This window comes from Tympanuchus pallidicinctus, unplaced genomic scaffold, assembly GCF_026119805.1.
Source record: "Tympanuchus pallidicinctus isolate F22 unplaced genomic scaffold, pur_lepc_1.0 scaffold86, whole genome shotgun sequence".
In the NCBI taxonomy this organism is placed as follows: Eukaryota; Metazoa; Chordata; class Aves; order Galliformes; family Phasianidae; genus Tympanuchus; species Tympanuchus pallidicinctus.
Window position 1 is genome coordinate 149,859 of NW_026294809.1, and position 9,722 is coordinate 159,580.

A 9,722-nucleotide genomic window follows, 5' to 3' on the forward strand; every position below is an offset into this window, starting at 1 on the left:
AAAGCCTTTTTTTTTTTTTTTTTTTTTTTTTTTTTGTGGATATTTTTATTACTTTTGTTCTCTCCCGCTGCGGGCACCGGGGGGGGGGCGTGACGAATCTACTGCGTATGCGCGAGATGGATGGAGGCGCGGTGCGCGCATGCGCGCTACCACGGGACGCATGCGCAGAGCTATGCCGCTTTGTGGGCATGCGCATTCACTGTCGCGGTGTTTTGTGCGCATGCGCTCAGCCCTGGTCTCTCCTGTGCGCATGCTCACTCCTCACAGGGCGCCGCCATTTCCCGGCGTGCACTGCGCGCAACGGTCGCTCCCGCGCGGGAAGTCGCCATGGAGGCGCGTTCGGAGGGATGCCGTCGGCTCCGGTAAGTGATGCTGTGGGTCGGGGATGGAGGGGGTGGAAGAGGGGGTCCGGTTGCCGTAACCCGACCGAAAGCTTCTTGCAGGTCCGAGGAGAGGCGGCAGAGAGCGGCGGGGCTGGAGGTGAGAGGTGGGCGGGGGACTCGGGGCCTGTGTGAGGGGGCTCGGGGGTCTGAGGGGGCCTCGGGGCCTGTGTGAGGAGGATGAGGGGGAATGGGAGGGTCTGAGGGGGCCTCGGAACTTGTCGGAGCTTCTCGGAGCGGGATGGGGCGGTCTGATGGTTCGGCCCGGTGTGAGGAGAATGAGGGGGGATGGCAGGGTCTGAGGGGGCATTGGTGTCTTTTTGAGGGGGCTGGGGGGGGATCTGAGGGGCCCTTGGGGCCTGTGTGAGAAGGCAGAGGGGATTCGGGTGGTCTGAGAGGGCCTTGAGGCCTCTTAAAGGGGCTGGGAGGGTCTGAGGGGGTTTGGGGCCTCTCTGAGGGGGCTTTGGGGCCTGTGTGAGGAGGGTGAGGGGATTTGAGGATCCCTCAGGGCCTCTGAGGGGGCTGGGAGGGTCTGAGGGATCTCAGGGCCTGTGTGAGGAGTCGGAGGGGGGGCTGGAGGGGCCTTAGGGCCCTCTTAAGGGGCCTGGGGGGGGTCTGAGGGGCCCTCAGGTCTGATGTGAGGAGGCAGACTGGGGGAGTTTGAGAGGAATGGGGGGGGATTGAGGGGGTTCTGGGGGCTCAGAGCCTGGGGGAACAGTGGGGGCCATCTCACTTCAAGCCCCTTAGTGCCTGCAGAAATGTTCTTCCCACAGACTTCTCTCACCGGATCCTTCCTTACAGCAGATGGGGGTGCTCCAGGTAGGTGTGAGTGAGGGAACTCCTGTGTTGTGAGGGTGGCCCTGAACCGGGGCTGTCTCATTCCTTGGGGATATTCAGACCCACCTGAACGCTTTAATGCTCAATCTGCTGTAGGGAACTGGTTTTGGCAGGGATGGGGCTGAGGTGTGTTGGATTCAGTAATCCCCAAAGGTCGCTTCCCACCCTGATGATTCTGCGATCCTTGTGGGATTCTTCTAATTAAGGATATTCAATGGTTCTTTAACACTTAAATGTTGATTATGCATGCTTTTCACAGAACCTCACCCTGGAGAGAAGAAAGATCTTGAGGAACCTCCAAAGCCAACTGACCTTGCTGCTGTAAGTCAGGAGAATGTTACTCCTGAAGCAGCTGAAGGAAAAACATCTCGTAAGAGCCCAAGTCCTGAGAAAAGCCAAAACACCAGCAGTTCTCAAACCAAACGCCGCTCTTGGCGTCGGTCGAGCCTGAAGGGGACGAAACGCCGGAAATCTCTGCCTCCTTTTCATGAGGATGTTACAGGTAGGTGCTGTTCTGCCTTTGTCAAAGTCTCTTGAGAACCGTAGGATGGGTTGGAAGGGTCTTTAAAAGTCATAGAACCACAGAATGGTTTGGGTTGGAAGGAACCCTAAAGGTTATGGAGCCATGGAATGGGTTGGGTTGGAAGGGTCCTTAAAGGTCATGGAAGCAGAGAATTCTAGAATGGGTTGGGTTGGAAGGGTCCTTAAAGGTCATAGAACCAGAGAATTCTAAATGGGTTGGGTTGGAAGGGTCCTTAAAGGTCATGAAAGCAGAGATTCTAGAATGGGTTGGGTTGGAAGGGTCCTTAAAGGTCGTAGAACCAGAGAATTCTAAATGGGTTGGGTTGGAAGGGTCCTTAAAGGTCATGGAAGCAGAGAATTCTAGAATGGGTTGGGTTGGAAGGGTCCTTAAAGGTCGTGGAAGCAGAGAATTCTAGAATGGGTTGAGTTGGAAGGGTCCTTAAAGGTCGTGGAAGCAGAGAATTCTAGAATGGGTTGGGTTGGAAGGGTCCTTAAAGGTCGTAGAACCAGAGAATTCTAGAATGGGTTGGGTTGGAAGGGTCCTTAAAGGTCATGGAAGCAGAGAATTCTAGAATGGGTTGGGTTGGAAGGGTCCTTAAAGGTCGTGGAAGCAGAGAATTCTAGAATGGGTTGAGTTGGAAGGGTCCTTAAAGGTCGTGGAAGCAGAGAATTCTAGAATGGGTTGGGTTGGAAGGGTCCTTAAAGGTCGTAGAACCAGAGAATTCTAGAATGGGTTGGGTTGGAAGGGTCCTTAAAGGTCATGGAAGCAGAGAATGGTTTGGTTTGAAAAGGTCCTTAAAGGTCACAGAGCCTTGGGCAGGGATGGGGCTCCCACAGCACTGCCAGCTCCTGAGCTCCATCTGGGTGAAGCATTTCCCCCCCCTAAATCTCCTTCGCCTTGAAGCCCTTCTCCCATGAGTTTGTTAAGGGCTTCCGTGAGCCAACATTTGCTTCCTCTTTCTTTCAGGACCTGAACTTCAAATTGAATTTGCCCTCTTAGGAAATCTCCCTTCCTCTTTCCCCTCCCGCGCCCCTCACCTCTAACAAAACCCATTTTTGGTGTCTTCTGAGAGCATTTCAGTGCTCGTGGATTGGTGTCAACTCATTCCTCAGTAATTTTGTTCTCGTTTTTCAGCACTGAGCCAAGCTATCAGCCTGGACCTGCCAGAAACAGAACGCCTCTCTATGCTGCTCTTATCCAGCTTCCAGGTCAGCCCCCCCCTGTTGCCCAAGCACGATATTTTTCTGACCTTCCATTTATGTTCAGCTCTGTAGAATTGGGATCAGAAAAGAGGAATTAATTTCTCCTTCAGTAACGAATCTTCCTACAAACACACAGTTAAATTTCAAGCTTTCCTGGGGTCCCGCAGCACAAACAGCTTTGGGGTGATGAAATCTCTGTGTTGTCGTAGTTCTCTGCGCAGAAACTCGAGCACATCTTGGAGCAGACAGAAGGCTTCAGTCCCGAGGCTTTTAAAGCCAACGGTGAGTTTGTGGTTTTTGTGTGTTATAAAAGAGGTGAAAAGCACAGCTTTCCATTGGGGTGCTGTTAAGGTGAGATCTGCTGGCTTGGGGAAGAAGGATCCGGCGTTGTTGGAATCACCTGAGGGATGCCTCAGTTTCTGTGAGGGATGTTTAATTAAGCAACGATCCCAGAGATCAGCACAAATGACAGCTGAACACCTTCAGACGAGGGACCAAGCTGCTTTCTGCTCTGCTCTTCAGCAATTAGCAGGCAGTTGGTGTAAGAGCTGCTCACGTGGCTCTGTTTTCCACCTCCAGTGAGTTCAGTTTCAGAAGACCTGAAGAGATACATAGAGAAACTGAAGCTGGATGGAACCCTGCAGGGCTGCGTGGAGAAAGCTGAAGGGTAAGGAACTTCCAGGCCACTATCTGTTGTTTTTCAGGCTTTCCTGCCTCAATATCCCGTTCCCAAACAGTAAGCGAGGCATCTTGGGGCTGATGACGATACTGGAACATCACGGTGGATATTTAAAGGGAATATTAATTTATTTTTTTGAGGTGATCTAAAAGATAAAAAAAAGCCTCTGTGCGGTTTTAATCGTTTGCAGAGCCCTGTGGGGTTTGTGTGTGTGATGCACAAACGCTTCCATCTCTCTGCATCTCTGCTTCAGGGATCCCTCGGACTCTGTTTCGGATGAATCGGTGTGCAAAGCAAAGGAGTGCATTGCCAGGTGAGGGCTGCTGATTTTCCTGCCTTTCTAAAAGGCAGGGGTTTTTTGGTGGGTTATTTCTCTGCAGTTCACTTTCCGTGTGCCTGCGTTGCAATTTAAACCCTACAGAGGGGATTCCTGCTGCATGTTGCAATTTAAACCCCACAGAGGGGATTCCTGCTGTGTGTTGCAGTTTAAGCCCCACAGAGGGGATTTCTGCTGTGTGTTACAATTTAAACCCCACATAGGGGATTCCTGCTGGATGTTGCAGTTTAAACCCCACAGAGGGGATTCCTGCTGTGTGTTGCAGTTTAAACCCCACAGAGGGGATTCCTGCTGTGTGTTGCAGTTTAAACCCCACAGAGGGGATTCCTGCTGCATGTTGCAATTTAAACCCCACAGAGGGGATTCCTGCTGTGTGTTGCAATTTAAACCCCACAGAGGGGATTCCTGCTGCGTGTTGCAATTTAAACCCCACAGAGGGGATTCCTGCTGCATGCTGCAATTTAAACCCCACAGAGGGGATTCCTGCTGTGTGTTGCAGTTTAAACCCCACAGAGGGGATTCCTGCTGCATGCAGACCCACTCTTGTTCTTCATAGAACCATAGGATGGCTTGGGTTGGAAGGGACCTTGAGGATCACGAAGCTCCAACCCCCCCTGCTGCATGCAAGGCCACCAACCTCCGTATCAAACACTGCACCAGGCTGCCCAGGGCCCATCCAACCTGGCCTTGAATCCAGGGCTGGCTGGGGCACCCACAGCCTTGCTGTGCAGCTGTTCCAGCACCTCACTGCTCTCATAGTAAAATACTTTCCCCTGACATCCGACCTCAATCTGCCCTCCTTCAGCTTCAAACCATTTCCCCTGGTCCTGCTGTTATCCACCCTCTCAAAGACTCGACTCCCCACCTGTTTATAGGCTTCCTCCAGGTACTGGAAAGCTGCACTGAAGAGCAGCCTCCTCTTCTCCAGGCTGAATAAACCCAGCTCCCTCAGCTTGTCTGCGTATGGGAGCTGCTGCAGCCTCTGCCCATCTCAGTGCCCTTCCTCTCCAACAGCTTTGTTTTGCATTCAGACCCCCACACCTGGCTGCAATACTCCAGATGAGGCCTCACAAGGGCAGAGCAGTGGAATTGACCCCCTTTCCATCCCCCATCCCAGGATCCCATTTGCTTTCCAAGCTGTAATCACACACTGCTGCCTCACGTTCAGCTTTTCACCCCCTGGATCCCTCAGGGCTGCTCTCCAGAACTGCTCCTCTCACTCTGCACCTGGGATTCCTCTCTCCCAAATGCAAAACTGCATCTTCCTGTGTTGAACCTCATTAGATTCACCCAGGCTCAACTTTTGGAGGCATCCCTTCCTTCCATGGTGCCAGCAATGCTTTCTGCCCTGTAGGTTTTCAGCTGAATGCCAGGCGTGGGATGAACTCCTGCAGCGCTACCAGAAGGATGCAGAGGAAACATCCAGGTACGAATTGTGGCAAAACCTTTGGATGGAAAAACTAAAAAAGAACAACAACAGAATTGTCCTTTGTGCAACGGATAAATGCTTTGTCTTCCAGGCAGCTGGAGGAGTGCAGGAGCAAACAGGGCCGGGAAGAGCCTCCCAATTACCTGCAGACATCGCAGGCCGAGGTGCTCAGCACCAAACCCAATTACCAGAGCATGCTGGATGAGCAGGGAGAGGTGCTGAGCTGCATGGAGCTGGTGGTGAGTCCCCTGTCAAAGCGTGGGTTCGTTCGGAGCGAGAAAAGTTTGCCCTTTAATTAATGATGGTAATTGGGGTGGGTTTTACTGGGTGATGTCAGACATCCTGAAGCAGAAGGATCGGCCCCAGGAACGTTGCCAGCTTCTCCCTACCACAGGCTCTGTTTCATCCTCTTAATAAACACCTTGCACTTAATGCATCTCTCTGCTTTTCCCCTTGGCGATTAACGGCGTGAATAATTAACGGTGCTTTTTCTTAATTATTGCTATTTTACAGCTCGATGAAATGCAGCAGGCGGCGAAATTGGTGCGGGCTTTCAGTGAGGACAGCAGGGAGTACCTGCGGGGGCTGTCTGAGCAGCTGGGTGAGCTCAGGGCCCCCCCCAGTGTGTCCCCATGGGGGGGTGACACTGTGTCCCTATGGGGGTGGCATTGTGTCCCGGGGGGGGCGTGAGGAGGGGGGGTGTCCCCATGGGGGGTGATGTTGTGTCCCTGTGTGGGTGATGCTGTGTCCCAGTGCGGAGTGACTGTGCCTCTGGATGGCGGGGGTGACATTGTGTCCCTATGGGGGGTGACACTGTGTCCCTTTGTGGGTGGCATTGTGTCCCTGGGGGGGGGTGAAGAGGGGGGTGACCCTTTGTCCGCATGGGGGGTGACGTTGTGTCCCTGTGAGGGTAACGTGTCCCAATGGGGGATGATGCTGTGTCCCTTTGGGGGTGGCATTGCGTCCCCATGGGGTGATGCTGTGTCCCTGGGGTGACACCATGTCCCAAGGGGGGGTGACATTGTGTCCTTGTGTGGGACCCTGTATGGGTGACGCTTTGTCCCCATGGGGGGTGACGTTGTGCCCCTGTGTGGGTGATGCTGTGTCCCTATGGGGGGTGACACTGTCCCTGGGGTGAGTGAGGCCATGTCCCTATGGGGGGTGGCATTGTGTCCTTGTGTGGGTGACACTGTGTCCCTTGAGGGGGTGCGGACACTTTGTCCTCACAGGGGTGATGTTGTGTCCCTGTGTGGGTCACAGCGTCCCCATGGAGTGATGCTGTGTCTCAGTGGGGAGGGTGACATCGCGTCCCTATGGGAGGTGACATCGTGTCCGTGCCTGGTTGATGCTGCGTCCCATTAGAAGTGACTCAGCTCTCTGTGCCCATCTCCTGCAGCCGCACGGACCTTCCGCCAGCTGGAAAACTCACCGGTGCGGAAGCTGATCGCAGCCCCGGGCCGGAAAGCACCGCCGGAGGGCTGAACGGAGCTGAATGCGGCGCTGCGGGTGCGGCGCTCCCAATAAACGGCCCCGAGTGGGCGAACTGCGCATGCGCGCCGTCTCCGCTTGCTTCCCGCTTCCGCGTTTGAAAGCTTTGGGGGAGGGCGTTCAACGCAACGCTTCTCGTTGGTCGCTCCGCGCGTCGCTCGAAACACCGCCTCCAATCATTTCGTTCCGCGCTCAGCGCCAGCCAGTAGCAGAACGAGGAGCGCCGCGGTGACGCTCCGCCCCTTTTTACCTCAGCGAGGAGGCGGCCATGATGGCGGCGGCGGAGGAGGAAGCTGCTCCGCTGAGCGGTGTGGGCTGGGCGGCGGGACCCGAGGCGGCTCCAGCGGGCTGGAGCGTGGTACGATGGGAAGCCGCGGCCCGACGGGAGGCTGCAAGACGAGGGTGAGGCCGCAATTCGAGGGGAGGCTCCGATGCGGCCCGGCCCTCACCCTGTGCGCACCCCACAGATCACCACCAGCGTCGAGGGCAGCGCGGCCAACCTGGGCAAAGGCTTCGGGCACAAGGGCGGGTACCTGTGTGTGAGCACCGCGGCTCCGGTACGGTGAAAATGGGGCAAAATCGGGCGGTAGGGCGGATCCAGGGGTCCCTCCTGTGCTCTGGGCCCGATCCCGCGGCCCCTCCTGAGCTCTGGGCCCCCGCAGGGCTCGGCTGGCTCTGTGGTGACCGATGTCGTGGTGCTGAGCGACCGAAGTCCGCAGCCCACGGGCTACAGCCGCGCCCCCGAGTTCCCGGAGCCTCGTAAGTGCCTTTGGGAGGAAGCTGTGGGGTTTGGCGGTGCTCCGTCCTCATTTGTGGGCTCCTGTTTCGTCCCCCAGGTTCCGGTGCGTCCCGTAAGAAGAGGCTCTATGTGAGGTTGCAGCCCCGTGTGGCTGCTGAGACGGCCGTGTTTGACATCAAACTGAGTGGGAAGAGCAGAGCTGTGCCACAGTACATGAAGATCGGGTAAAAGAAGAAACCAAACCCCCCGGTCCCAAAAAGCACAAAATAAATGCACAAATAATGGGCTGCCTGCCACCGTTTGGCCCTATTCCCCCCTTCCCTTTTTCCTGTTCCAAAATGTTCCATTTCCCCATTTTTGTTGTTTTTAACTGTTTTCTTTTCTTCCTCTAGGGAAATCGGTAGCTTTGCCATCTGGTGTAAGAAAGGAGCTCTTCCCAAATGCAGCCCTCCTGTCCCCAAGCCCAGGACAGTCAGCCTGGGGCTGAAGCAGCTCTCCTTGGCTGACTCTGAACAGCAGTACGTATACATTGACCTCATCTCCTACCTGGAGCTGGGAGCAGGTCCTGCTGCTACGTGGTGTTAAGGCTTTGTGGCTCATTACCTGTTAATGAGGGTCCGCTGTGTGCTGACTAAATGAGCAGTGTCCAAATGAGGGACAACTGGGGGAAAAACAGCTGTAAGCATTGGTCTGAATTGGGACTGAGCTGATGGGAAAGAGCTCTGTGGGGAAGGACCTGGGGGGTCCTGGTGGCCAAGAAGGCCAACAGAACTCTGGGATGCTTTGCCCAAAGCGTGGCCAGCTGGGTGCTCTGCACTGGGGAGGCCCCGTCTGGAGCACTGGGCCCAGTGCTGGGCTCCCCAGGTCAGGGCTGATGGGGAACTGAGCCCAGCGGAGGCTGCGGAGATGCTGGGGGCCTGGAGCACCTCCTGGTGGGGACAGGCTGAGAGGCCTGGGGCTGTGCAGCTGGGGAGGAGACTGAGAGGGCTCTGAGAGGGTGGGGGGCAGCAGGATGGGGCTGGGCTGCGTTTGGTGGTCCCTAGTGACAAGACAGGGGGCACAAAGCGGAGCTCAGGGATTTCCATCTGAGCAGGAAAGAGAAGTTCTGTGCTGTGTGAGTGGCAGAGCCCTGGCACAGCTACCCACAGAGGTTGGTGGGGTGTCCTTCCACAGAGAGATTGGACCTACCTGGATGTGACCCTGGGCACTGTGCTGCAGGGATAGGGAACTGCTTTAGGGGAAGTCAGACTGGGGGAGCTCCAGAGGTCCCTTCAGCCCCTGTGGATCTGTCATTCCATGATATTAATTCCATAGGTCACCAGAGAAGCCCGTGGCTCGCTCTGCCTCCAGGCGTGCTTCCTTCACACTGCACAACTCGGCTGATGACGGCTCCAGCATCTACAACCTCTCAGGTACCCGTTCCTCTGTACCATAAAGCTGCACAAAGCAACTGCCCCTGCTGAAGGAGTTCTGTTCCTTTTAAACACGGATAAGATTGTAGAGCTTTCTCTTAGTGAGCCTTCTTTCTCCTTTCCTGAAAGCCCTCACCTGCTCAACGCAGTGCTGGATTTCACAGTGGTTCCTTTGTTGCTATTAAAATCTCTGCCCCTTCTCTTTCCAGCGATGGATGGAATCCCTTTCACACTACACCCCAAATTCGAGCGCAGCCCCAAATCCGACAGCAATGTGAGTGATCCTTCCAGCTGCTGCCGTTCTGTTATTCCCCATCCCACCTCACAACTGAAAACCCATTTCGTTTCAGGCCATTCTCACTGACCTGACTGTCAAATCGCTCGCTGACATTGAGAAAGAGGTAATTAAACACCTCCTTCTCTTGGGGTGAGTGATGGCAACGCTCTGAATTTCCCAAATCCCACCCTTTTTCTCTGCTCGTTTCCAGTACAACTACACCTTTGTAGTGGAACGGACGGCGGCCGCTCGCCTCCCTCCCTCCATTTGCTGACAGCACTCAGTGCTGCGAGGATGTGAAGCACTGACCCCTCCCTAATTAAGATCCAATTACAGGAAGTGCTGAGGGACGACAATAAAGGCGTTTCTCTCATCGCCTGCCAAAGTATTTTCGTCATGTTTTCGGGACGCGCGGCTGC

The 9,722-nt window shown here is 55.1% G+C and overlaps 2 protein-coding genes and 1 long non-coding RNA gene across 5 annotated transcripts; all 3 read left to right on the forward strand.

Annotated features, from left to right (window-relative positions):
• The first annotated feature begins 205 nt into the window (after positions 1 to 205).
• On the forward strand, positions 206 to 6,935 carry DSN1 (DSN1 component of MIS12 kinetochore complex). 2 transcript variants are annotated; one of them, XM_052669822.1, is made up of 12 exons: positions 206 to 362; positions 434 to 480; positions 1,154 to 1,199; positions 1,477 to 1,719; positions 2,875 to 2,948; positions 3,152 to 3,224; positions 3,522 to 3,609; positions 3,875 to 3,934; positions 5,313 to 5,384; positions 5,479 to 5,626; positions 5,901 to 5,988; positions 6,784 to 6,935. In XM_052669822.1, the coding sequence occupies exons 1-12, from the start codon at positions 221 to 223 to the stop codon at positions 6,867 to 6,869; spliced, it is 1,167 nt and encodes a 388-aa protein (XP_052525782.1). In that variant the 5' UTR covers positions 206 to 220; the 3' UTR covers positions 6,870 to 6,935. The 2 variants fall into 2 exon arrangements, with proteins under 2 accessions (XP_052525782.1, XP_052525784.1); XM_052669824.1 differs by having other exon boundaries at positions 245 to 362; positions 444 to 480.
• LOC128074218 (uncharacterized) lies at positions 1,727 to 2,866 on the forward strand. Of its 2 annotated transcripts, none has more exons than XR_008203057.1 (3): positions 1,727 to 2,132; positions 2,237 to 2,340; positions 2,497 to 2,866. It is a non-coding gene; the product is annotated as an uncharacterized LOC128074218 (long non-coding RNA). The 2 variants fall into 2 exon arrangements; XR_008203056.1 differs by having other exon boundaries at positions 2,289 to 2,340; positions 2,497 to 2,511.
• Positions 6,936 to 7,100: 165 nt separating the features above from the next.
• MVB12A (multivesicular body subunit 12A) lies at positions 7,101 to 9,688 on the forward strand. Its single transcript, XM_052669881.1, has 9 exons — positions 7,101 to 7,233; positions 7,343 to 7,432; positions 7,538 to 7,634; positions 7,712 to 7,838; positions 8,007 to 8,132; positions 8,929 to 9,026; positions 9,236 to 9,300; positions 9,377 to 9,427; positions 9,515 to 9,688. The coding sequence occupies exons 1-9, from the start codon at positions 7,144 to 7,146 to the stop codon at positions 9,575 to 9,577; spliced, it is 807 nt and encodes a 268-aa protein (XP_052525841.1). The 5' UTR covers positions 7,101 to 7,143; the 3' UTR covers positions 9,578 to 9,688.
• The last annotated feature ends 34 nt before the right edge of the window (positions 9,689 to 9,722 follow it).